This window comes from Penicillium expansum, assembly GCF_000769745.1.
Source record: "Penicillium expansum strain MD-8 chromosome Unknown contig362, whole genome shotgun sequence".
NCBI classification, from domain to species: domain Eukaryota; kingdom Fungi; phylum Ascomycota; class Eurotiomycetes; order Eurotiales; family Aspergillaceae; genus Penicillium; species Penicillium expansum.
In genome coordinates, this window is record NW_015971526.1 from 703,455 (window position 1) to 730,234 (window position 26,780).

Genomic DNA, 26,780 nt, shown 5'->3' on the forward strand with positions numbered 1-26,780 from the left:
CGCGCGCGGGTAGTCTTCAAAGTCATAGATATGTAGGACTTAGAGAATTGGACACGGGGTATGGAGGACTTGGTGTATGGAGGGTTTGATGTATGGAGGGCTTGATGTATGGAGGGTTTTGATGTATGGAGGGCTTGATGTGTGGAGGGCGTGTGTGGAGGACTGTATATGGAGAACTCAGTATAAGAAATAAAGTCAGCCACAGAAAGTCAGTGCTAATGATAGTAGCAGGGTTGAAAAAGAAAGGATTAAGCTCACCATTATGGTGAAGATGGATCTCTCGAAATTCCTGAAGCGCAAGAAAAAAGAAAAAAAGAAGAGTTTACAGTGGAAGTTGGATAGTCACAAATTATTATGAATTAGATATCCACAGAAGAGTCTAGATATTAGAATAGTCTAACATTTTGGGGGTGTAATCACCCGGGCCCAGGCCTGAAAGCAAAACCGTATACACCGAAAGCAAACCAGATATTCCCAATGATATAACCTTAAAACACCGGCTGAAAGAAACAGAGACAAAGAAGCAGAAGTAAAAATCAAACAAAAACAAAAACAAGCTTAACAGAGAACGGCTTCGAGAGCTTCGACGTCGCCGCCAGCGCTGCGCACAGCCCTCAATGCGGCTTCGCTCAGCTTGCGACGTCTATCGCGGGCTTCTTGCTCGCGGCGAGCCTTGGTCTTAGAGCTGCCGGAGGGAGCAACTCCGGTCAGGATCTTCTTGCTGTCGTGAGCGGTAAAGTTGACGAACGATACGCTGACAGACTTGTTTGAGCCTCGGGACGAGGAGCCAGATGCCTTGGCGGGCTTGGGAGCATTCATGCTCTGGCCGGAGAGCTTGCGGCTGTGTGTGCGGCGATGGGTGGGCTTGGAAATGGATCCATTGTGGGTGTCCCGGGGTGATGTGCCGGCCTTGGGAGAGAGAGATGGTGAACGGGAGACATTGTGAACTTGGGAAGTGGTGAAGGAGGTGTCGAATTTTTGAGAGGTGGCGGGGAGCATATTAGATGATGAGAATGGGTGTTCCGCCGACATGTCGTAGGAAGGATTGAATTGGATCATGAGTCCTCCTTGCATAATATCATTTTGGCTACCAACGCTTTGCGTGGTGCGGACAGGCGTGGGAGATGTGAGGTAAGAGGCCTGTTGTTGAGCGACCCGAGAAGGCATGGGGGACCACCATTGAGAATCTTGGCCTTGGAGGTCTGGAGTGAAAGAGAGAGAGGAGGCATGAAGAGAGTCGGATTGCCAAGAGGAGAGAGAGTGGGGGTCAGATGAGTGAGACGAGGAGAACATATCATCTGCAGAAGAAGGGCTGGAGTTGGTCAAGGTGGAGGAGCTTGGGTGGGCAATGTAGTGCTGTTGCTGCCGTGCCGACATTGCAATATTCGGCGATGGCATTGAAACTGAGGGAGACTGGTGATATAGTCTTGCGTCGTACTGAGGAGGCATCTCTGCTGAGTCTCTAGGTTGGTTCATGATTTGCTCGGTAGGCATGTTTTCATGCTGAATGAGGACGTCCGAGGGAGGAGGCGACAGCGGCAGACGATCTTCAGAACTGTGAAGACTGAAGTTCTGGATTTGCTGGGCCCAAACCTCAGGATAGGCCATTCTTGCTTTGGATAGGTTGGAAGAGCGCATTAGGCTGGGGGAGAAACTTTGCTTGCGCAAATGAGAGCGACGCTCATTCGGGCTGCGATGGCGGATAGACTTGGGAGTGATCAGAGCACTCCGGGTAGGCTTCCGTCTAGGGGTAGCGGGAGGAGTGGAAGGCGATGTAGATAGGCCGTGGGTTGCTGTAGGGCGAGAAGGAACTTCGAAGTTGTTCAGGTTGATATCTGAGATTGCAGAGGGGTGGACGGTGTCATGGAAAGCAAAAGGATCGACGGCGGGCCCGTCATTCTGCAGGGACCACTCATTACTCCAGGGTTGCGGTGATTGATGGCGTTTGGGAGTGGAGACAGTAGGTGGAAGATCGCCACAGTCACTGGATAGCGAGTCAAGCGGGAAAAGCTGATCAAAATCGGACAATGCCGAATCTTTTCCATCAGCGGCACTATTCTCCATGTTGACGTATTGGTTGAACAAGTCATTGAACGAATGGTCGTATGGTTGGGCGAACATCTTGTCGGGTTTCCGTTTGCGGCGACAAAGCAAAAGTACGGGGCGATAGTGTAGTCAGCGACTGTATATCCAAAGACTTGGATGTGATTGGACAACCAAAGATATGGTCTTGGAATAGAGCTTGGGAAGGTTTGGGAATAGTTCGGGAGGATTGACCCGGATATCCGAGAAGTGCAAAGGATGCAAATAAAGAAGAAGTGTTTGATTGTTTGAATGTTTGATAGATTGTCAATCAAAGAAAACACTGCAGATGATGCAAAGAAAGCAAAGCAAACAAACAGATGCAGGCCCTATTTGAATGGCTGCCAGGGACACCAGCCTCGGAATTTTTGGACACATTCCAGGTGCTCTAAAGATGGACAAGGAATGTGCTATAGAGGGCCCGGTTGGCTCCTGGCCGGCCCCACCAACCTCCCAGAAGAATGATTCAACCCTCTCTAAGCCAATCGTAGCTGCGGAAATATGAATGGCTGGGCGAGCTGTCAATCTTCGTGAACTCCCGAAGAGGTTTCGCTCCGGATAGCCACCCACGGGAATGCAACCCTCCTTCACTAAGCCAGAAGCAGTAGAACAGTCCTCAAATGAGCTGGTGAAGTGGGTCTGGGGAGAACTTAGGCATGTTGACCCGATACATTTAATTGGAGATCGGCATAACTTGTAAGAGCACGGCCGTTAGGAAAGGAAATGGGTCGGAACGCTCTCCGAGCCGTTCAGGATGGGCTAAGGAACCAGGACCAGCCATACGGCTGTGGCAGAAGGATGATCATCTGTCGAGTTCCAAGGTTGGTACTTGCAATGTAAGCGTCATGATACTTGTTATCCCATCATCATCAACCGCCCGAAGAAGACTCGACTTGGGTGACAGTATGATCGGCCGTGCACTCTGGCTACATACTTCTTTCATTTGCTTCATCATGATTAGCCAATTGATCCAATTGGGGTGGGGGATGTTGTCGATTGGTCAATGCCCTGTTAGTGATAGACGGTCCGGAATGTGGGTTGGAACGTAGAGGCTGGGCGGAATGTCACCCTCCGAACAATGCACAGAAGAGTTTTAGGCATTCGAGAAGGACAGATTTTCCTGGGAAGCCCCATTTTGTATGTGTATCCCCTGTTCAGAGGTTTAGAGAACCTTGACCTGCAGGAGATCGCCGGCCAGGGCCCTTATTTGGAGTGTTTGCTTCGACCCCATGTTCTATATTTGGACTGCATGAAGTTGATCAAGATAAGGGCATGTTTGAATGCAGTAGAGAACAAGCCTTTTCGATACCAAGAGATAAGGATCTGACGCCTCCTTTCCCTTTTGAAATAATCCAAGTGGCATTTAGTTGTCAAAGTGCAGTGTCCCTCAATGGCGGCGGACCTTGCAGCTGTTCCTTGTATCTTAAATGACGTCATTAGCCAATTGTGTTTAGCCGATTTTTTAATCCGCTAATGGTTTATAATGCGTTGGTGGCATTTGTTGCTTCCTTGAGCATCCTTGTCATGTTTTGGTTGAGTCCAGGCATCACAAATAAATAAAGCGACCAAAACTCAAATAACGAATATTGATTCATGCGGCCTCGGAGGCCCGAGACTGCAGGGTTGACAAATCGGAGGTGAGAGTTGTCCGGTCGATTTGAGACCAAGATTTGGTATAGCTGAATCCAAGGCGCTCTCGGTCAGGCTGATAGGCCTTCAACCCATCAGGTAGTTGTGCCCGTTTCTTCAAACAAAGTCTAAGGCGCTGGTGCAGAATGCAGACAGACTGCTGGACCCAAACAAAATTTAAAAAGAGAGACCAAAACAAAAGGGGGCACTAAAAGAATCAAAAAAACAATACTCCGTACACCTCAGTGATATGTTAGTGATGCGGCAATAGCGGGTGGCGCCGTTCAACAATATTTGATAAGGTGTATGTAATCAGCAAGGACTTCCAAGATAATAAGTCATTTGTTGTAGATACCGCGAGGAGATGTGCAGTCATTCAATAGCATATTGCTAGAAGGAAAGATAGGGATGAAAATCCTGAGCATGACACTAAAAAAAGCAACTCCCGGCTGAGAGGTACTCTGTTCTCGGCACTCCGGTACCCCCGAGGCTATTCTCAAAGGCTGATATTACATGCTCCATGTCTCATGCTTGGTCATGGGATATAATTACCTAGGGATTCAAAACAATAGACAATCAACTTCATTGTTCGAATGATCTAGAAAATAGTGCAGATAACCAGATGACTGCATTTTGACAAAGAAACCTTGAAAGAGCCCAATGGGCAAAATCCGAAAAAGGTCAAGTTCGGGCTGAGTCAGATGACGAGAAATTGGGGCGACCCTTTCCAGAAGGAACTCTCCTCTTTCTCTCTCTTCCTTTTCTTCAGGTCACTCCAACCCGTGTCCTTGAATACTTAATTCTCTCGATTACTGTTACTGCTCATCTGCAGTCACGCTTTTCTTCGCTCGCACTTCCTTCATCTGCGCTGTGTATCGTCGCCTTTACTCAAAAGTCGACGTGACTCAACCCGGATCTTGCCCCTCCGTCACACCCCGCGAAACGTGGACCACTCTTCTCTTCTCTACTTCCATCTCCGCTCTTCTCCTCTTGTCGCATCTTTCGTCTTCGATAAGCCTTTTTTTTTCGCGACACCCCGTTGCGACCCTTGCTGCTCTCGCGACATTCCAACGCCGCTTTCATCGCGTCAACACCACTGCATCTCTCCTTGCCACCTGCTTGTACCCTACATGCATCTCGACAAAACCTCTAGCCTCTGTGTTATCCGTGACCGATATCAATCTATTTCGAATCACCACAGCAACCAGTCTCGATCATCTTGTTCCGCACACCAGACTGGCAAGAAAGCACCCTTCCACATCTAATCACAAAGCGTCTATCGGAAATTATGTCTTCCAACATTTGTGCTGGGGACAAGTTTCCTTAAACTTTTACACGATTCCCGTGTGCCTTCACTATGCACTTTTCACCGTGCTTTGCAGGCTTTCGATGCCCTTGCTATTCTCTTGATTCATTCTCGACTCACTGATCGCACCTTTTTCCAACCTCGTTCTTCCACAAACCCTATCTCTCCTGCCTAGGAGTGTTTTCGGCTACGAGCCCAGAGCCCTCTAAGTCTCGATATTTTGGGCAGTTCGACAAATCACACAAAATAAACTGCCCCGCTGAAACATGGACAGCCCAATCACTGAGAAAATGAGCAACTCGACCCTCCATCGAGGCTCGTGGGGCTCTGTCTCGTCTACCTTCTCCAACCTTGAGATGTCTTTCTCCCACGACAGCTGCTATGGCTCAGATGAAGTTTCGGTCACATCGAACGGTTACACCCCAGCTCAGTCAGGTGCATCGACTTCCACTACCAAACCGACTTTGCGTCCTTTCTTGAAATCAATCCTCAAAAACTCAACCATTTCATTTGACTCTGATGAAGAGTCCGGTTCGGAATCAGGCTATAGCTCGGATGGAATTGATTCTGAGTACGATGCACTCTCCGATGAATCTGACGAAGAGGATGACGGTGATGATTCCGACTTCTCGGTCTGGGATGAAACAAATGGGGACGTCCCTGAGACGCATGAGGATCACACAGAGTCGTTTGACGATGCCTTCATCTCCTTTGAGGAGAATTCCGTGCGCTTTGACCCGCAGGTAGAATACATTGACAGCATGGAAGTGTCCGATGACGAAGCTTCTGATCACCAAATGACCTGTCATGAAATGATGATGCTTGCTCGGGACTCCAAAGGTACCCAAACACTTCTGGATCAACTCGACAAAATGGACATCGCCGAGTCCGACAAAACTGAAGATTGCCATCCAGAGTTTGTTCACAAATCTACCAACCAACCAGAAGAGTTTTCGCGTGATGCCGTGGACTTGGACCGCGATCTCTTTGTCGCTTACATGAATGGAATCCACGGGATTTCTGCCTCGAAGTACGAGACATACCTTCGAGTTCAGGTTGACCACATTCGCTTGGGTAAAGAAACCGAACTCGTGGATCCAGAGGGTGCGCCTTCATTGTACCTCGACCTAGTCTCCAACCATGTCACTGGCACCTTCTGTAACCTCCTTGCTGAAGACGAGCTCAACGAGTTGATTAGACTCCGCGCAGAAGAGCAAACAGGTAACCAAACCAATTCCAGCTCCTCGACCCTAGACTTGGATCACCACCAAGCCCTCTTGAACAAGATCGAGAAATTCCTGCTGGACAGATTGGCGAGTGGTCGAGTCGAAATTGGTCCTGATGAGCTGAGCTTCTTCGCTGGCGGCATTGCGCACGACCTCGGAACCAAACCCTTGCCTGCACAGGTCTAGGATCTGCTTGCACATCGGCAAACAAACACCACGACTTTACGATTATGACAAACCGTTTTCTTTCGAATTCGCCAACTATCTGGCGAGGGGCACACAACGAGACGGCTCTCTAGCCAGGAAAAGCATTCAAATTTCTCACAAGTTGCTTTCGGACTAGGATTTGACAGTGTCATGTATTTTCCCGAACTAGCACTTGATATTCAAAAACAGTTTCAAAACTTCAGATGTTCCCAGGTTCATGATTTAGATGTAGCTTAGCCTATTTTTCTACCCATCGTAGTCTCGTATAATTCCGGCCTTAAAGTACCCGACAAATCACTCTACTTCGGCCCCTTTCTGCGCTGACCCCCACCTACGGCCCGAGTCTCAGACAAGGCGAGTTTGTTATAGAAAAACAGGTCACTCTTCACTCGAAATAGCTCCCGAGGGCCCCTCCAGTAGTACATCAGCCCATGTAACGACTGTTCAACCTCCCACGAACCATTCCGAGTCCCACATAAAGACCTATCGGTTCTTAAACATCATTGTACTCCAAACGGAGTACTCGGTGCTTATATTATAGGTAGGTATTCACGGTACTATTGTGGAGTTTATATTATCGTATGACCAGACTGAACCATAAGCCCCGAGCCGGACGTTTCGGAAACACCTACTATTAACCCCTGACACGCACTGAACAATAAATCTTGGAGATTTGGTACCTTTTGTATGGTTGTGCCATGTAAAAGGTACAAATGATATAACAGCCTATACATTCATTCTTCTCAACCCTCAAACTAGCCGAAGGAGAAATGACTGCACGGTTCTATAATATAAATGTGTGAGAAACACATCAAAACAACACCATAGATATTGATGGCATTTAGCCCTTGAGTGTTCTACCTACTCAGAATATACTTGATATATCTTATCAATATTAATACCACAATTTCCCAATTCCCCTTAGATGATATATATCGAGATGAAAATTTCCTGTCCATACAGAGGGTTGAGAAAATTAGATGTTGTGGTTCGTATCCCTTGTACCTTTTGTGTGGGAATGCCATACAGATGGTACCTTATTTGCACATTTATTGCTGAGTTTGAATTATCGTTAACTGGGGCGCACCAACACAGGGGTTGTACCACGCCATTCTCCTTCCAGAAATCTCCTGACGCTCCTCCAACACGCCTGATACGCCAGATAAGCCCCTTCATCTGTCATATCCTAGTCAGCAAAGGGCCCAGACACTAGTGGGCGTTCCGCCCCGGGGAATTTCTCGTTTTCTTCCTTGCAGGGCAGGGATGGGCTGATGTATTTTTGGACGAGAGTGCGCGGCTAGTGCATAGTGCAGTGGTGCTAGTATGGTGATCGTACTCCGTGTACTCCGTACTCCGTAGGGTTTTGCAAAGAAGCAGTGATATGGATATTGGTTGATAGATACGGTTCAACAAGGTAGATTATTACTGCACCATCCTGTAAGAGGCTTTTTTTCTTTCTTGTTTGTTTTTGTTCTCCATTTCTCGTGGGGTGGGACTTCATGCAGCGGGCTTCCTGCAGCGGGTAATTATCCACTTGGCTCCATTGAGGTCAGCGGGGATTGTCGATATTTTCATTTGAAGGGGCGAAAATGCAGCTTGGTGCTAGTTTGATATTTAGATGATGAGTGACATAAAATGATGTTTTGGGTGATGCCAAGCTCCACAGGTTACAAGTTCCATCTGTGTAAATATGTTGTCGTAGGAAGTTAGTATTATGATGGGTAGAACGTATATCTTCATGCAATGAAGATCACCCACCCCGGGATTTCGGGGTTTGACACACGACGATAGTAAAACCAACAAAAGCAAAGAAACTCGAATGTGTGTGCTCCGTACGCCGTATGTTGTACACTTGGATGTATCCACTATGCACCTGTGCTTTCGGAAAAAAACACATTGTCTCAGAGTGATATATCATATAAACATGACTCATGCATATCCAAATTCGAAGTATCGACTCGCCGTTTTTAATTAAATTTCTGGACGGCTACAACGGCGTAACGTATCATATAAAAATGACTTGTGCATATCTAAAGGTGAAGTGTCAACTTGCCGTTTTTAATTAAATCCGTCGATCACAGCGGCATAGAGCACAGACAGCACGGGGAAATACCTTAGAAAAGTAAAACGTACACTACTAAGGTGTAGCATATGGAGTAGGGGGCTTTCTTTTAGACTCTTGAACGATGCGGTGAATATGCCCTGGCCGAAACAGGCTTTTGATTCCTCTTTTCTCTGTCATTTTTTCTCGTCCTTGGTACTCGATGTCGATCATTGACGATCACGTATTTCCTCATTCGGAAGATATTCTGCAGCATAGTGTGCGGGTCGACGATCGAGGATCCAATAACAAAATATATGTAGTACAGGGCATACGATATGCTCTGTACACCGTACTATGTCATCCACATTGCATGGCTCTCAAGCGTGGAGTATTCCACGGAGAAATAGACAGATGAAGAAGAGATCGCGGAGATATTCGACCAATCCATCAATCCAAATAATCAGTCCTTTGACGATCACGGCAGGATCCTTAGCTTTATTGAAGTCCCCGTACACGCTAGATTGTGGAGCCCGGACGGATTGTCATGAAGGGTTTGACAGCTAGAGAACAGAGTGGAGCGTTTTTCTTGCCGTATGGGGTATGTCGGCTCCAATAATGGAGTTCGGGGATGGGATGCATACGCTTGTTCAGGACCAGGGGTCGCTAGGGGAACCAAGCTTCTTCTGGTGGCGATTACGAATTGTAGCTACAGCCACGCGTGTTACGGTGCGATGGGGTGTCGGGGATCGAAATGCAGACATGGCTGTGGGTGAAGGCTTATTTGAGGAACCAGTGAGGGTGATGATGTTTCAACGCTGGCTACAACGTTTAGTGTTTCATTGTGCGATACAGGTGACTCCTGCGTGAGATGGCCTGAAGTTGGTACTTGGACGAGGCCCCAGGATGTTGATGCTGTACATAGTAAACTGTAAACTGCTTCTAGGGGTGAGAAGTAGGACAGATCAAGGAAAATCATGAGGATAGAATCTGATATATCACTGGATCTATAGAGCAGCCCTGCAAGGTGCAATAACAATTTGTGCCCTGTACGTTTGTTCTTTGCTTTTTCTGGAATATCTGTAGGTAGGGAAGTCCTGATATTCTTACATGACTTGGATTTTATTATGACAATATCCATTATGATCATTAGTTACTGCTAGTGCGTGCTATGCACTAGAGCATCTGGCAATAGTCATACCCTATGTACTCCGTATTATTGTTCATTATCATATGGGCCCACCCACCTAACCCGAAGTCCTGTCATCTCCGATATTTTATGCTTAGGTGGGTACGGAGTACTCCGTACATTCCGCACTTCGTATTATCATGTTTTCAGCTACAACATACAATATAATGAGATCGCGCTCTCAGCTTCTCATTCGCTTACCTAGTTACATAAGTAGGATCTCGGGAGTTCATCTGAAAAATGAATCTGGTCGTCTTCCACGGGTTCGAGTGCGGCAAAGGAGTTGATTGGAGGATCCAGAGTTGATAGACAAATGGCTCAGATTAGGTACGCCCATCTGGGCAGGTGCGCGTCACATCGGGGGCCACACCTAAGCAGATGCTGATTGGGGAAATTGATATAATTTGGGATATTTGTCTCAGATTCTAAAGTGTTCCAAGGTTTCAAATTGTGCAATTTGCCTAGGTGTATACATAAAGTTTCTAGAAACTCGAAAATGGGGACCGAGCATAGCGTTTCTACGCCACAGGCTTATCCTCGTGTGCCCCTGGGACCTGTGGAACGGCTGAGGAACGTGTGGAAAAAGGATGTTATGCGCTAAGAGATGCACTACCGAATGTGCCCCGTAATATTAGCGGGTCATACTTAAATGAGATATTCGGATTTTCCAAATCACAATTACAAATAATTCCCGAAAAACACCTTGAAAGCCGATTTACCCTGCGGAGTACGGAGTACACGCATCTGGGTAAAGATCTTTTTTACGGAATGAATCGAGGCAAAAATCAATAATTGTACCAGAAAGGAATGGCGCTAAAGGCTAACTGAGTGCCCCCGCCGCCTGAATCCATGGAACTCCATTCAATGATTGGCTACCTACAGCCAATGAGGTCTGAAACAAGGTGCGAGCGGGGCACTTTAGCGTGCCGATCTCTGGAACATTGTTTTTTTCCTTGTCTGGGGCACGATTGCGATGGGCTGCCTTTTTTTTTCTCTTTCTGGTCCCGATAAGGGGGGAATACCGTCTTTGAATAGCTCTTCAATAAGATACATATACATAGTACAGTAACTGCTTACTCCATATAACCCACAGAGAACTATGGAGTACTCCGTATATCTATATGTGAATAGGTTATGGTGTTTGAAATAAAGGACTAGCCTAAATAAGGTACAGGGATCTTTACAATGCAACTCCAAAAGAAAAGTGTAATCAGGTAAGATTGTAAGATTTGTACGGAGTATGTTGTATACAATTGCAGCTGCTCCATAAATTATTCGGTAGTCGACCCCGAATGTTCCCAAGTCCCCACTTGACTCGGATGGAATAATTACTCCTGAGTCTCTCGGTCCTGGCCTTTACGGGTAATTCTCTCTCATCATTTTGCTCCCTTCTACTTTCCCTATGCCAATGCGGTATGAGCACTGATCGCATCTTTGATTTAAACGGGTAAGTTGGAAACCCACCCTTCCGTTGTCACGGGGGTCCGTCCGGGCGAGGTTGCGCATGCAGTCGTACAAGGCCCCCAATTTCACCTAAGTCAGATTTCACCCGCAGAATCGTGTCAGACTGACGTTCCTAGGAGTACAGGATGATTTAGAAATTTCGATTTCTACCCAGCGCCTTCCGTCCAAATCGAGGTCTGCGACGGAACACAAAGAAAAGAGGCAAACAAAGCTCCCTGAGTCCTTGAACCCTCAACCTAAATATACCTGGGGTACACAATGCAATCCACCAAAGCACCCGACTTCCTGGATACTGGGGCCGCATCCCGTTCGCGCAGCCCCAGTGTCGTTTCTAGCGATTCGCAGTTCTCTCGAGTCAATCTCATGTCCCCACCGTCCGTGACGCCGTCCCCAGCGTTCATCTCGCCATCTGCAGCTTCGGAGATCATCTCTGCCGACCAGGAGTTTAACGCAGTCGATTTTGTCGCTGAAAATGAGGAAACCGGGGCCAGCGCCACGGCGCTGGTGACCCCGGCCGCGTTATCGCTCCTGAACGGATTCCTCGATAACCTCTTGTTTAACATTCTCGCTTCGTCAAAGTCGACGCAGCTCGCATGCATTCGACCCGCTATAGCCGATGTATTGAAGCCCCGCTTGGCCAAGGAAGTTGTGGCATCAGCCGAAGAAGAGTTGAGCGAATACATGGGCGGAGCAGACGATGAGCAGACGGAATTCCGCGGCGGCCAGCAGCCCGGCGGCGATTTTGACCTAGTACGCTCATGGAAGTTAACCCGGCTACGATGCATGGTCTACACACGACTGGGCGACATGGAAGAGGATGACGAAGACGAGTTTATCGCGCAGGATAGCCTTGGAGAGACCGATGGAGCACCACGCAGATTTACCAGTCATGTCGACAATATTACACCTGCAGCTTCTATTTTCCTTACCTCGATCATCGAATACATTGGCGAGCGTGCACTCGTTATCGCCGGCGAGACATCGCGGTCTCGCCTGTCGGCACAGCTCAACAATGGTGATGAGTTCAGTGGATCCGGAGAGCGGAAAAGAATCGACCGACTTGTGGTGGAAGATCTCGATATGGAGAAGTTGGCCCTGAATGCAACCTTGGGTCGCCTGTGGCGCACGTGGAGGCAGCGCAAACGCGGAACCACTCTTTCTCGAACACTATCTCGTGAATCATTCCGTCCACGTGGATACTCCCTGGCAAACAGCCGAAAAAGCAGTATTGTGACCATTGAGGAACCAATGACTCCCAATGAGCCTCTCCCCGTAGCGATTCCCCCACCTTTCGACCCCGCCGCTGTCCCCTTGCCTATGGGTGATTACGACGTGCAAGAGATCGAAGTCCCGGGCTACATTGGCGATCTAGATGGAGAGATACAGACCATGGAGGCAGTTGTTGCTCACAAGGTGCGACCGCGCAGTCTGATGGTATTTTCATCGCCCTCGCTTGTGCCAAAATCTTCAGGTTCAGCGAACAGCTCGCCCGTGAGTGCGTCAGCTATTGAACCCAGCAAATCAATCCGTCATGTTCGTACGAGATCTCTACCTAATGGACCACCCCAACCCGAGTCCCCTGAGGAGGAGCCAGAGTCGCCAACAGACCACCCATCACCCACCGCATCGGAGAAAAAGCAACTCGAGACTATGTACGAGGATGATGAATCGGCAGAATATGTGGATGCAGCCGAAACTACCAGTTGCATTGCTGTCACGGAAGAACACGAATACACACCATCCTTCGAACCTGCAGCCGAAGCTTCCGAGAATACGAGAATGTCGATCTTGCACGAAGAAGAAGAGGAGGCGCCTCCTGCAGTCAGCGAGACGGTTGCATCCTTGCGCGCTATTGCACAAGATGAAGACGCTATGACTGATCAATCCAATAGTACTCGCGTCTCCGTCGTATCCTTGGGCGATCGGCCAAATCGGAAAGACCCAGAAGTTATCGAGGGCACTGGGTTGCGTGAAAACCCTAAATTAACTTCGGCTATACACCGACCAACACGTCAATCCTCCAAGGATGCCAGTCTACTGAATGCAAGGTCGATCTCTGACCAGACTAGTGACTCTGAGATGCAAAATGTTGCGGAGAGCCAGCCTCCAATGCAAGGGGTTGAGACTACACCGGCTCCACCCGCACCCCCCATCGAGGCTGTCACATCTTTTATCGATCACCATGCGACTGATGATGATCAGAATAACATGGCCATGACCACCACCCCTCCAATCCGGCCATCGGAGGCATACACCGAAATGCTAAAATCTTCAAAATCTCACCCCGCTGATACCACTCGCCCGACCTCTGGTTCAGGCAATTCGCAGCGATCGAAAACTCGCCCCAGACCTGCTCCGTTGGAGGTTACAACCAGCAACCGAAGCTCCTCCGCCTCCGCCTCGGCAATTGAACGAGCCGCTGTTCAGCGCATGTCTCGACCATCGATGTCTTCATCTATCATCAGTAAAACCCGCCGGTCTGGTAGCTTCGGTAGTGCTCGCGAGAACACGCGTCCAGTGACTGCTGGCTCTACCACATCGCAGGTGTCCACCAAGTTGAGGGGTATCATGAGTCGACCACAAGGTGAATCTGGTTCGCCCCGCATGCGCAGCTCGTCTGAAACTAGTCGCGCGTCTGGCGGGAGCATAGACTCTGTAGACAACGAACTTGCCGATTTGGACAAGTTGATCAACAGTGATGAGACTATCCATTACACCCTCACTCCCCGAAGTGTGAGGGAGATGACCTTCCCCGACCTGCCCAACCGATCAGTTCCTCGATCAGAGACGGCGGGCGTCTCCGACCTGGCGGATTTATTGAATACCACTACATCATCAGGTGAAGATAAACACCGTCCTCATACTTCGGTATCCTCAAGAGCAACTGGAGAGATGTCTCCAATGTCCCGCACCAAATCCATTGATTCACCCAAGCACATCCCGCTTACCATGCGTTTGACCAACATGTCATCAACGTCGAGGTCTAGCAAGAGTGGACAGGCGCGGGATGCGCGGCTCGAACCCTCGGATTCGACACGCGACTTTGCGGAATTCATGAGATCGACTGGCCCTGCTAGTGCACCAACCGAGTCTAAGAACTCTATCTCTGCCGAGAGCCCACGGCCTGTTCGTCCTCCATCAACTTTCTCCTCTGCCTCCCGAGGCAACCGACTTAAGCTTCAAGCTCGGTCTGCTGAGACGAGAGGATCTCAGACTTCGGACCTCATCGACTTCATTCGCGAGGGACCTCCTATGCCAGCAGGTGCTCACCGGATTCCTCGGGCAGTTGCACCTTTCCGCAACACCATCGACTCAGATGATCTTCATCTAGACAACACTACCTACTCTTTCGTCAGCACTGGGAATGGATCTACACCCAGTAAATCCTTAACATCTCTTGGTTCGCGGTCGGCGTTGCTGGGAAGCAAGGCTACAGCATCGGGAAGCGCCACGGAATTCGACGAGCCTCAGCCTGTTCGGAAGCAACGCCGTGCTCCAGATCCATACGCCATTGATGACGATGACGATGACGCGCTTCTAGAAGAACTCCTGGAAAAGGAAGCAAACCCCAAGCCCAGGCGCGAGGAGGAGAGCCTGATGGATTTCTTGCGCAACGCCCCTCCCCCTCCCCCATCCGAACAACCCCTGCAGCCATTTGCAGTTAGTACTCCTGCATCAAATGGTCTCTCCGGTGCATCGGGCATGAAGGCCCGCCTACTCCGCAGCTCTCACAACTCCTTACGAACACAAAATATCCCCACCAAGGTCCAGTCCAACTACTCTGCCAAGGTTGGCCAGGAGCGCAACAATGGCACCATGCCTTCTATCTCAAACCGCCAGACCGACACCGGTGATTTGGCGGATTTCCTCCGAAACACCGGGCCTCCCCCGACCCCTCCGCGAACTTTATCAACACCAATGGGATCTAAGCCGAAGGACAGTGGCTTCTCCCGTTTCTTCACGCGCCGAAAGAAGGTCGAGGCCTAATGGGTTGAAATTATCCTGACGACATTCTCGACTAATGTCTTGCTTTGCTGAGCGTTCCAAATCATCTAACGATCTACATATCATGTCCATTACTTTGGTCTCTCTTGTTTGTGCACTAGCACACTGTCATCTTTATCATTCCCTTTTTCTTTACTTTTCTCACATAGAGTCATGTCCTCTTTTCCTTATTGTTTACTATGGCTACGGCCGGGTGGCTTTTTCTTCTCTTCTCTTGCGCTTTTGTGCACCACTTTGTTTTCTACCCCTCCGCGCGATACTGAACGATTCATACGGACTTCGGGTTTTCTATTTGCCTCTTTGTTGGGACGTCGCTTTCATTGTTTTCGTGGATTTCGAGATACCATGGCGACACTCGGGCTATCTTTCGGTGCCCTGACATTCAGAAACTATTTCATTCTTCTGTGAACATCATAACTCCAATACACAGTAATAGCCCAGCTTAGATAAATATAAACCAATCAGATCAGAGTAATATTTGCTGTGTGAAACAAGAAATCCTCAGTCGAAGTATAGACCTTAGACCGTAACACCGGAACAAAGTTAATCCCGCACTCCCCTTACCAGGTGTCATCAACAGCAGCAAGCATCCGTGTTTACAACCGCCAATTCCACGCCGCAACCATGGGCACCTCACCAATTACGCTGAGGGCCATCCTTAGCTTCGTCTTTGTCTTCTTTCAGCTCGCCAGTGCCCTAAAATTCGACCTCATCGCCACCTCCGGCGGCGGCAAGAACGAGCGATGCATTCGCAACTTCGTCTCGAAGGACCAACTTGTCGTTGTCACTGCCATCGTTGGCGGCACGAAAGGTGATGGCCAGAAGGTCAACATTCATGTATGTGGAATTATTTATGGATGTGGATGGGATCTCGTCCTGGGTCTGCTGGGACTTGGAAGCCAAACCGCTGAATTGCTGAATTGTGGACCACGACTCATTATTTTCTCTGCATAGATCAAGGACGCTATGGGCAATGACCACGGTCGCCCTAAGGATGTCGTCGGCGAGACGCGTCAGATTTTCACTTCGCCCGCGGACACGGCTTTCGACGTGTGCTTCGAGAACCAACTTGTCGGCCACAGTAAGTGGTAGCTCCCTCGAACAACCCCGAACAATCCTCCGGGAAGAAATCCAGAGTCAAAGAGAAAGTGATACTAAAACAACGCCACCCCATTAGACACCATCCAGAACCCCTCCCGCCCCATCGAACTTGACGTCGACATTGGTGCCGACGCCCGTGACTGGAACAGCGTCCAGTCGCAGGAGAAGCTCAAGCCCGTTGAGACAGACCTCCGCCGCATCGAGGAGATGGTTGCCGATATCGTGACTGAGATGGAGTACCTACGTGCGCGTGAGCAGCGTTTGCGTGATACCAATGAGAGCACCAATGAGCGCGTCAAGTGGTTCGCTTTCGGGACCATGGGTATGCTTATCGGGCTTGGTGCTTGGCAGGTTGTTTATCTGCGGGCTTACTTCAGGTATGTTGAATTGTGGTTGTGGGTGGAAGATAGAATTGGTTACTGACTGTTTGGTTCTTGCAGATCTAAGCACCTTATCTAGATTTACTAGTCCATGGAATGGTTGCATCTTTGATGGTTCTTTTTTTGGTTTTGCAGCGGTTGCATTGCAAATCCTTTTGCTCTAATGTCGAGTGGCATTCTGTTCAACAGTCATGATCTCAATGATATAAAATGTACACCATGCTTTCTGCAGCCTGGCGCTAATAATACTTTTTTGTTTCTCGCATGTGATAGATACCTAGGTATTTAGGGATGGTTGGTCAGCTATACTTCACAGGGCTCCTTTTCGCCTAGTGAGGTATCACCCGAACATTCATAAATATATTAATATATACCTTACTAGGTAACCCTGGAAGGAGCATTGGATGTCTACGCGAGGTCAGTGTATACATCGAGATCGATATCTTGCAGAGGGATTCCGAGTCCAATGGAACCAAAACAACAGACGGGCCAAGACAGCAAACAGAAAGGGACTCAATCCCATGTTCAAAAAGGCCCCCATAGACACATAGAAGCTAGAGAACTGAGCTGTGTTGAAAGGTGTGTAATCCATGGCCTCTTAGTGGAATGTTTAGCATTGCAAACATAACAAACACCGGGCATTGCAGGAGCTTTTCGGTTCCCCGGGCTATTACACCGGATGATGTCAAAGCCGAGCATCAAACTCCTCATCCCCAGAGGAAAGAAAGTCCCAACTCTCTCTCTCTATAGGATACTGTACAACAAGATGTCTGCCCCACGTATACTGCATCGCCTTGCGCGACCAGTGCCATCATCCCTAAGCACAATCACAAGACTAAACCGCCAATTCGGCGCAACAGCTCTACGCCTCAAAGATGGCGACGAAGCTGCCCCGGAGGTAAAGGCGCACCGCGCAAACCAGGCCAACAAGGCCCCGAACCAATTCGTGCCCAACACAACCTCCACCATGACAAAGGACTTCCCCAATGTCGGCCAGAAGCCTCCACCACCGGAGATGCTGAACTCAGTCGATCCCAACTACAGACCGTCTGATCCGTACCCCGGAAGGATTGAGCATTTCACCGGTGGTCGTCAGGATAATGGGGCGCAGAAGCCCGAGCTTGGCGTTGGCGAGATGGAGGGTATCACGTTCAAGGTTGAGCCTTTGAAGAGAGTTGGGGAGGAACTTGCCACGAAGAGAGCACGCCTGCTATGTTCGTACCCGTCCCCATGCATGCATCTCGGTCCAATGTTAAAGCAGAGGATCTGATGGATCAATATATCAAGAACCATTCAAGCTAATCAACTCCACCCCAGACCAAAGCCGCAAGCGCGGAATCCTGGAGTCAGATCTACTCCTCTCGACCTTCGCAGACGTCTACCTGGGCAATATGGACTACGATCAGCTCGTCGAGTACGACAGCTTCCTCGACGAGAACGACTGGGACATCTACTACTGGGCGACACAGGACCCGCCTGAGGAGATCTCACCCTCTGCTCCAAAGGAGGATACCATCACCGAGGGTTGGAAGGAGACCGGTGCCAAGAGCGGTGAATGGGCTCAGACTATTGGTGCTTTCAGGGCGGCTTACCGGCCTGTTCCGTCGCGCTGGCAGGGTTCCGAGGTTCTCACGCTGCTCAGAGAGCATGTTCGCGATAAGAGTGCTACTGGCTTTGAGAAAGCCAAGAATAAGAAGACTGGTGGTGGTGGTGGTGGCTTGGGAAGAATGCCTGATGTTCAGGTGTTTAACTCGTAATTGTCTGTGAAGGAGATTGAACTCATGAAGTCTGTCGATTTCAAAACTGTACTATAGTTGTCATAGTGGTCATATTGTCCATGGTAGAAGGCGTGTATTAAGAATGTTGTAACTTTGACGGTACTGGGACCAATGGGTGTAGCGTTCACATATTGAAATAGAAAAAACAAATCAATTGTTGATTTCAAATATGACAGAGCGAACATGAATACAAAATCAACATTCAATTCTCTATCTCCGATATACATCGTAGTCGAGACCCAGAGCTCTGTATAGATGCAAGTCATGTGACCGGTTCGCTTAGTATTAGGGCTCCACGGAACCACACAAGGAGAGCAGCGAAGCGGCTTAGGGCTTGAGCGGGCACGTCTGCCCTCCCATCTCGATTTTACCTCACCCCCCAGAGTTAACGACAATCTCCGCCCATCCCTCTCTCTCCTTCATTGTCTCATTCCCATCATGGCTGAGCAGCTGGTTCTTCGCGGCACCCTTGAGGGCCACAATGGCTGGGTTACTTCCCTCGCCACCTCCCTGGAGAAGTAAGAGCGACCTACCCCGATCGGAGGATTGAATTTTTGAAGGGACAAAATTCTGACTTGAATGTTCGATGATAGCCCCAACATGCTGCTGTCCGCTTCCCGCGACAAGACCCTGATCATCTGGAACCTTACCCGTGATGAGCAGGCCTACGGTTACCCCAAGCGCAGCCTCGAGGGTCACTCGCACATCGTCTCTGACTGTGTACGTTTTTCTTCTCCCGAATGAACCACACCCAGAAACCATTGGATGCGACAGATGGATTTGGGTGGCGCATTTCGAAAAAAAAAAAAAAAAATTGAAAAAGATGGAATGGTTTTGGCTGACCGAAGGTCTTGTCTGCGTTATAGGTGATCTCCTCCGACGGTGCCTACGCTCTGTCCGCCTCGTGGGATAAGTCTCTCCGTCTCTGGGAGCTCTCCACCGGTAACACCACCCGCACTTTCGTCGGCCACACCAACGATGTTCTGTCCGTCTCGTTCTCCGCCGACAACCGTCAGATCGTCTCCGGTTCCCGTGACCGCTCCATCAAGCTGTGGAACACCCTCGGTGACTGCAAGTTCACCATCACCGACAAGGGCCACACCGAGTGGGTGTCCTGCGTTCGCTTCAGCCCCAACCCCCAGAACCCCGTCATTGTCTCCGCTGGCTGGGACAAGCTCGTCAAGGTACGCTATCGATTCCGAATCTCCCTGCACAATTTCCTCCCCGCCTTGCTTTGCCCGCGTGATGTTTGCATAAACGTATTTGCTACTTCAGAGCCCTTCGGGGCCATGAGACAATTTTTCACCCATTTTGCCTGATGGGCACAGCAACAATTTTTTTGTTTTTTATTGAACGAGAGAAGGATTGGAAAAAATTTTCCTTGACACTTGACATTCTTTATGAGGGTATCGACGCTAACATTTGATCCGCGTCTAGGTTTGGGAGCTCGCTTCCTGCCGTCTCCAGACCGACCACATCGGTCACACCGGATACATCAACACCGTCACTATCTCCCCCGACGGATCCCTCTGCGCCTCTGGTGGCAAGGACGGTACCACCATGCTCTGGGACCTTAACGAGTCCAAGCACCTCTACTCCCTCTCCGCTGGCGATGAGATCCACGCTCTCGTCTTCTCCCCCAACCGCTACTGGCTCTGCGCTGCCACCAGCAGCTCCATCACCATCTTCGACCTCGAGAAGAAGAGCAAGGTTGATGAGCTCAAGCCTGAGTTCGTTGAGAAGGGCAAGAAGAGCCGTGACCCCGAGTGCATCAGCTTGGCCTGGTCCGCTGACGGCCAGACCCTGTTCGCCGGTTACACCGACAACAAGATCCGTGCCTGGGGTGTTATGTCGCGCGCATAGATTTGAGTTGCTGTATCGGAGCTTAAGGAGCCTCTTTTTGATCTATTGACAAGGGAATTGAAAAAAAGTTCAAAAGATATGGCCAGAAGAGCATTGGTTTGGGATGTATGAGCCACGAGCAATGAAGCACTTCTCGCCGGGACTGAATCGTCCCCGGCCTGGAGGTTTTCTGACATGTCTAGCCTACTTGATCCGCATGGAAAATGTATGGAATCTTGTACAAGACGTGTGATGTTCTAATACCAGTTAAGGCATCAAAATGTTTCCTATTTTTCTTATTGAAAATCTCTTGTAAAACCATCGTACCGTATGTCTTTCATGTTATATATCTGTCTTCTCCTTCATCCTTCCTTGTGTTGCCCATGTATGGCACTGTGATAGCTGCCGGATGTACTTCTTCGAGCAGTGCCAAATGATATACAGGAATGGTTTGAGATTTCTATTTCCAACATTGGTCATAATGTACATCAGGCTGAGCAGAGAGGCCTTCTCAGATCTACCCATTATTTCTTTCCAAGTCTCTTCAAAGCCTCCTTAGCCATCGTACTCCCTTCCTCATATCCAATCCCATCGGCCAACACCTTGGCCTCCATATACCGCTGCTTAGCGACCTCTGGCTTCTTTTGTAGCTCAGCTAGCTCGCCTAGGTTATACGTAGCAACCACACAAGTAATGTCACACTCCTCGTCACGTAGCGGGGGTTCAATGTGCGCCGCAACCTCAATGGCCTTCTCCGCCCACTTCTGGGCAGCTTCAACAGTCTGCTGCGCTGTAACAGGTTGCTGCGGCTGAGACTTGGCGGGTACTTGAACCTGGCCGACCAGAGCGGTAGCCACATCGTTCAGTAGCACCACCTGTTTGCAAGATATGGAAGTTCCTTCCGCAGCGCGGATCAAATCTAACGCACGCATATACAGCGGCATGGCCAGCTCATATCTCTCCTTGGCGGTATAGGTGGCGGCAAGCTCAGCCAACGCCGTCGCGATCTCCGTGAGGTTCAGCCATGCCTCGCCGTCCGAGCCCTCACCACTGCTAGAGCTTCCAACAGGAAGTCCCAGCCTCTGACGACGGTGCATTTCCTTCAGACAGATCTCCACAGCAGCGACCTGCGCGACCTCGGCTTTCTTCTCATCCTGTATATACTCGCTGGAATAAAGCTCGCCAAGCTTCATCGCAATGCCGACGACCTTCTTAAGGGCTTTGTCTCGCTGACGAGCCTCGTACTGCGCCATTGCTTTCAGGTCCTCCTCGGTTTCCTGAATCGCCTCGGTGTCAATCTTGATATTGGCCGGGGTCTTTTGCACCTGCGCCTGCGCTTGCTTCACCTTCTCAGCCGCAGCAGCAGCGTTCCCTGCTGTGACTTCTTCCACCCACGCCAGAGTCTCATTCTTCGTCCGCTCCAACACATCAATGGCCGGCTTCACAAGTCCAGCCTTCTCTAGCATCATAGCAACTTGCAGCTTGATTCCAAGTATCTCATCCGAGTATGGGTGTATGCCCATCTCGAATGCAATATGCAGCGCCTCCCTATACGCCTTCATCGCCTTGGCAGGGTTGAGGTCGATCTCGGTGTAATAGATAGCCGTGCGGAGAGCGTCGGCCACCGGCGGTGGGAATTTGTGGTACTGCGGCCCGACGCGTGTCAATTCCACGTAGGAGATGTAGGCGAAGATGAAGGCTCCGCCGACAACGGAGAAGATCGCTAGTGGCATGAGGACAGGGTTCTTGCGCCAAATTCCTTTAGATGCTTCGCGGTATTTCCGGCCGATTTTCTGCATGATCGTGAGGTGCCGTGTGCCGGAGATGTAGGGACTTGCAAGTGATTTGCCATTGTTGATGCGGGGTTGGAGGGTTGGTCGGGTGGTGCTGTTGATGTATATTGAGCGGGCGAGACTCTTTGGTTGTGGTTGTAGAAGTTTTGCGGCTTGCGCGCTCGTGCGCCGTGATGCTGCGCGGAACATTGGGAGTGTGTGGATGGGTATTCGATAGAGATTTCAAGTTTTAATTTTGATTGAAGATGTGGTTATCCGATACAACCTGAGAAATTGACGTAGAGAATGGGGAGGGAGAGGGAGAGGGTATATGGTGAGTTGATGGAAAGCCCGCCCTCGATTTTCTGGTGGTCCAAGCTCCGCTCCGCCATATGACGTCGCCCGCTGCAGTATGCACTCGCCTTTCCGCTCATTCTGTCTAGAAAATGCACTGATTTAACCCAGTACTGACTGTGGAGACCTCACTAAATCAATCTAGCGATTCACACTGACAATGTGTGGGCGGTACGCTTTGGGCGTGGTATGTTACAGCTCTTGCGTCTAGACTGTCCGCCAGCTGACGATCCCAAGCGCTTGGCGTACATCCAACAACGCATGCAAGAGCAGGGCATGCAAGTGGATGAAGCACCAGACGACGATTCAGTCAGAGAGACATACAACTTTGCACCGGGCAACTTCGGCGCTATCTATCGTGCCGAGATCACCGACAAAGGGAGCCACAATGCTCAGCAAGATGCTGATAACGAGCCCCAAACCAAAGATTCAAAAAAGGGGAAAGACGACTTGAGCTCAGATGCTAAGCTAGTAGACAACGCGGTTATCAAATACAAGCTCCAGAGCATGAAATGGGGTCTTATCCCATTCTGGACGAAGCGCCAGCCGGATTACGGATCCATGATGCGCACGATTAACTGTCGCGATGACTCGTTGATTGAAGATTCGGGGATGTGGACTACTATGAAACGGCGAAAGAGGTGCATTGTCGTCTGTCAGGGCTTCTACGAGTGGCTGAAGAAGGGACCTGGGGGCAAAGAAAAGGTTCCACACTTTGTCCGGCGCAAAGACGGGGAGCTGATGTGCTTCGCTGGATTATGGGACTGTGTTTCCTATGAGGGCATGTCTATGCTTTTCTGACATTATGAAGCATTAATCGGGCTGACGATTACTTTGCACAGGTTCTGACGAAAAGCTCTACACGTACACGGTGATCACGACGTCTTCTAATCCCTACCTGAAGTTCCTGCATGAACGTATGCCCGTCATTCTGGACCCCGGGGGTGAGGCAATGAATAAATGGCTGAACCCCTGCCAAAAAACCTGGTCAAAGGAGCTCCAATCAATTCTCAAGCCCTACGAGGGTGAACTGGAGTGTTATCCTGTTCCTAAGGAGGTTGGGAAAGTCGGAAATAATTCCCCGAACTTTGTTGTTCCGGTCGACAGCAAGGAAAACAAGAGCAACATCGCAAACTTTTTTGCCAATACGAAAACGAAGGAGGATACAGACCCCACTCCAAAGAAGGAGGCTGCATCGCCGAAAGTGAAGAGTGTTAAAGATGAAGACCGCCCAGCTCAAGATTCAGAATGGAGCGAGAAAAATGCCCCAAAACCTGTGCCAGCTGTCAAGAGAGAGCATAGTCCAGAAGCTCTTGGAGTTGCGGAGGAGAGTGAGAAGCCAAAGGTCGATTCGGATCAAACGGGGACATCGCCGCAAAAGAAGAAGTTGCGCAGTGCTACGCATAATAGCCCTATGAAGAAGTCCAGTGGGAAGAAGGCAGCAGATGGGTCACAGCGAATTACGAGTTTCTTCAAGAAATGATGAGATATACAATAGACCAACTGAACCTTACCTTTTTCTACTAGGTTGGCCATACATTTGACCAATATATATATTCCCCTTTGTCAAGGCAGTGATGGGGACAACATGACCGAACCATATTTAATAGGTGACACAACTCGTATTTAATGTATCGCGTGAGCTCAGCTCCATAAAGAAAGAAACCCAATTGACCTGCAAGATGTGTTGAGTTGAGAACAGTCTAGTAAAAGAGGATCCTGGCTAGAAGAAGACCCGGCAAAAAAAAAGTCAATAGCAACCGAATGCGGGTTGAAAAGAAAAGAGTAGAGCTCCGATTAGATTGTTGAGTGTTCATATATACTTTACATAGGATTCCGTGGGCGATATGTCCGGTTTTTGAAGATATCACTTTTCAAGCTCTCGTAGCTTCTGAACCAGCTTTTCTCTGAGGAAAGGACTCAATCCGAAACTATATCAATCAATCAACATTTGAATACCAGTATGACGGAACATCTGAGAAGGGGGTACTTACATTCCATCTCGGGTCAGGATACGATAGGTACCTGCTAAGTATCAGCTTGGCCTGCTGAGTCTCATGTAGTCGGAAAACATAACATACCACTTGGCTGATAATTGCCATTCTCTCCAACAAACTGACCATTTGCATCCACCTCAAGGCTTCCGAACATATCCTCGGGCCTGAATGGCATTAGCTTAAGCTTCATATGGAATAAGATGTGCTCGTTGAAACACAGGCAAGCCCTTACCAAGCAATCCGCCCATAGTCAGGCGGCCGTCTGCCGTCAGAGACATGAATCCAACCACCACGCCCACCAGCGCCTGCACCACCTTGACCACTAGCACCACTGCTCAAGTCGCCTCTACGTCTCCCGCGCTGGCCGGTTAATAGCACGCCGCCTGAGTTCAGGTTCGCTCCGGCCACAGACACCATGACCTGCGCTTGGGACTTGGCATCGGGGTCTTCATGTGCGTATTCTGAGCACACTTCTTGTACTATATTCAGGAATTTGGGGTTCTCTTTGAAGGAGTCTGTTGTCGGTGGTAGTTGAGTCGCGAGTCCGATAGCCAATTCTGGGTTGACTGGCTCGGAGGGTAATAGTGACAAGATGTGGGTTCCGCTTGCTGGTCCAGCATTTGGAAACACGTACTATTAAGAAATTAGCTTCAATGAGGGCTCTGTAAGGTACAACAATAGCATACTATGTACGGAGACCCTTCCAATGTCGATACACAACGGACTTGAGTCCATTTGGGAAGAATCCGGGCCTGTCGGCCAAATGATCTTGCTGCAAACATCGAGTTATATAAATAGCAAGGTAATTGGTAGTGAACAATTGAGCAGCTAGCCTCGGAGGTAGCAGATTAAATATGATTGAGAGAGCTGGATCATAGCTCGATGGAAATGGCAGGCGGTTTCAAAGGCGGTGGAGATGTGCTGAAAGAAAAGTGGAGAGGATGACTTAATGCCAGTTTTATCAGGCAACAAATACGGGCACGGGATTAGCTGCCCCCTGAGGGCCGTGGACAACAATTTGTATTAGTCAGCATGTTCACGCGCCGGACTTGGAAACTTGCCCAGGAGGATTGTCAATGCTACACCAGTTCGGGGTAGTCTGTGCAAGAATTAGTATTTGTTTCTTCAATTACCAGTGCGGAGTTAGAACTCATATAGGTATGTAAGTTATTTACATATAAGTATGATGCAGGGAAGCCGCAAGTCACTATCTGCATGGGCTGGTAGGCACAGTTAAGGAAGATGTTCACAAGCCGAGCGGTTCAAGAACCCTCAAACCTGACCAAAGACAAATTCCGTGTCATTCACCAGTTGCATTAGAAGTAGCGCCGCCGCCAGATCCGTGTACAGCAAAATCATACAACATCCGTCACATTTTGCGTGGGAGAGCCAAAGAGTGAGCATGTGGTAGTTGGCTTTCTCTCCGCCAAAGAAGGTATCTGGTGAGGAGCTACCCCAGTGGTAAGCTGTGGTCCGAGTTCGCGCATATCGCACAAGGTGGATGGGTCTTTCTCGCTACCACTCGGGAACTCCGAGAAAGGTACATCGAGAATATTGTCCACGGTAAAGATGGTCTTCGGGGCAATGGTTTTGTGAATAAATTCCTCGGCATTTTCAATTTTTAGAAGTCTAGGTGTCGCACTGGAACTGACATCGGCCGGCTCGGGCTGATTCTCGGAGACAATCAGACCCTCCAGTAGGGGCTGCGGCAGAATATTCTTCTACGCACCCAAGGGCCCCCCATACAGCTTCTATGTTGATCATTATTGATCATTAAACCCAGATCATTTCAAGTGAGCACAGAATCGGACAACAATTTCCATTGATATACTAAACTACACTCCTAGCTTGTTAGTACAAGCCCTGTGCTACTGCCATCTGCCTCCCACAAGCTCGGGCTCTTTTTTTGGCCATGTATATGTTGTAGTGGCTGCCTGGGCACCCTTGCCAATTATAGAAGGCGCTGATTCTGCCACAACCACCAACCATATTACTTAAACGGGTAGGTGGTGTGTTTCTGCCACAAAGTGGGGTTATATTAAACTAAACACATAGATATTTCGCCCTTCGGGGCATACGGTGAACTGAAAATATACAGAGAAGATTAGCATGGCCCCTGCACTAAGGATGACATGTCAAATCAAAGAGAAGCTACCTATTTTTTTAATTCACGCGACCTCACTAAAGATGGCAGAGTACGGGCGGTTTGCAAACGCATATTGATTGTTGTACTGTTCATGTTTTATAGGAGTCATGTGCCATCGCCGTTCGACCCTGCGCGTAGTCAGAATTCTGTGCAAATTGCTTTAAGCTCTATGTCCACTATCTAATTAGACTACCTTTATATTCTGCTGGGTCTGCCGGTCCTGTCAATTGGGTCATACAATAGTTACCGTACGAAATATAC

At 49.2% G+C, this 26,780-nt stretch overlaps 9 protein-coding genes across 9 annotated transcripts; 6 read left to right on the forward strand and 3 right to left on the reverse strand.

Moving 5' to 3' along the window:
• Positions 1-558: 558 nt before the first annotated feature.
• Positions 559-2,121, reverse strand: wetA (developmental regulatory protein WetA; the record flags this gene model as incomplete). The annotated part of the gene is made up of 1 exon (XM_016747826.1): positions 559-2,121. The coding sequence occupies one exon, from the start codon at positions 2,119-2,121 to the stop codon at positions 559-561; it is 1,563 nt and encodes a 520-aa protein (XP_016593313.1).
• A 3,162-nt stretch (positions 2,122-5,283) lies between these two features.
• Positions 5,284-6,429, forward strand: PEX2_105590 (uncharacterized protein; the record flags this gene model as incomplete). Its single annotated transcript, XM_016747827.1, has 1 exon — positions 5,284-6,429. One exon carries the CDS (start codon positions 5,284-5,286, stop codon positions 6,427-6,429), a length of 1,146 nt encoding a protein of 381 aa, XP_016593314.1.
• Positions 6,430-11,402: 4,973 nt separating this feature from the next.
• Positions 11,403-15,131, forward strand: PEX2_105600 (uncharacterized protein; the record flags this gene model as incomplete). Its single annotated transcript, XM_016747828.1, has 1 exon — positions 11,403-15,131. The coding sequence occupies one exon, from the start codon at positions 11,403-11,405 to the stop codon at positions 15,129-15,131; it is 3,729 nt and encodes a 1,242-aa protein (XP_016593315.1).
• A 642-nt stretch (positions 15,132-15,773) lies between these two features.
• Positions 15,774-16,709, forward strand: PEX2_105610 (p24 family protein; the record flags this gene model as incomplete). The annotated part of the gene is made up of 4 exons (XM_016747829.1): positions 15,774-15,986; positions 16,104-16,230; positions 16,327-16,627; positions 16,691-16,709. The coding sequence occupies 4 exons, from the start codon at positions 15,774-15,776 to the stop codon at positions 16,707-16,709; spliced, it is 660 nt and encodes a 219-aa protein (XP_016593316.1).
• A 687-nt stretch (positions 16,710-17,396) lies between these two features.
• On the forward strand, positions 17,397-18,387 carry PEX2_105620 (succinate dehydrogenase assembly factor 2; the record flags this gene model as incomplete). Its single annotated transcript, XM_016747830.1, has 2 exons — positions 17,397-17,844; positions 17,948-18,387. The coding sequence occupies 2 exons, from the start codon at positions 17,397-17,399 to the stop codon at positions 18,385-18,387; spliced, it is 888 nt and encodes a 295-aa protein (XP_016593317.1).
• A 459-nt stretch (positions 18,388-18,846) lies between these two features.
• cpcB (40S ribosomal protein RACK1) lies at positions 18,847-20,271 on the forward strand (the record flags this gene model as incomplete). The annotated part of the gene is made up of 4 exons (XM_016747831.1): positions 18,847-18,926; positions 19,002-19,128; positions 19,275-19,592; positions 19,846-20,271. The coding sequence occupies 4 exons, from the start codon at positions 18,847-18,849 to the stop codon at positions 20,269-20,271; spliced, it is 951 nt and encodes a 316-aa protein (XP_016593318.1).
• Positions 20,272-20,774: 503 nt separating this feature from the next.
• PEX2_105640 (TPR domain protein) lies at positions 20,775-22,232 on the reverse strand (the record flags this gene model as incomplete). Its single annotated transcript, XM_016747832.1, has 1 exon — positions 20,775-22,232. One exon carries the CDS (start codon positions 22,230-22,232, stop codon positions 20,775-20,777), a length of 1,458 nt encoding a protein of 485 aa, XP_016593319.1.
• A 304-nt stretch (positions 22,233-22,536) lies between these two features.
• On the forward strand, positions 22,537-23,859 carry PEX2_105650 (SOS response-associated peptidase; the record flags this gene model as incomplete). Its single annotated transcript, XM_016747833.1, has 3 exons — positions 22,537-22,563; positions 22,614-23,142; positions 23,219-23,859. The coding sequence occupies 3 exons, from the start codon at positions 22,537-22,539 to the stop codon at positions 23,857-23,859; spliced, it is 1,197 nt and encodes a 398-aa protein (XP_016593320.1).
• A 384-nt stretch (positions 23,860-24,243) lies between these two features.
• On the reverse strand, positions 24,244-25,155 carry PEX2_105660 (uncharacterized protein; the record flags this gene model as incomplete). Its single annotated transcript, XM_016747834.1, has 5 exons — positions 24,244-24,307; positions 24,371-24,401; positions 24,458-24,537; positions 24,606-25,006; positions 25,060-25,155. The coding sequence occupies 5 exons, from the start codon at positions 25,153-25,155 to the stop codon at positions 24,244-24,246; spliced, it is 672 nt and encodes a 223-aa protein (XP_016593321.1).
• Between the last annotated feature and the right edge of the window lie 1,625 nt (positions 25,156-26,780).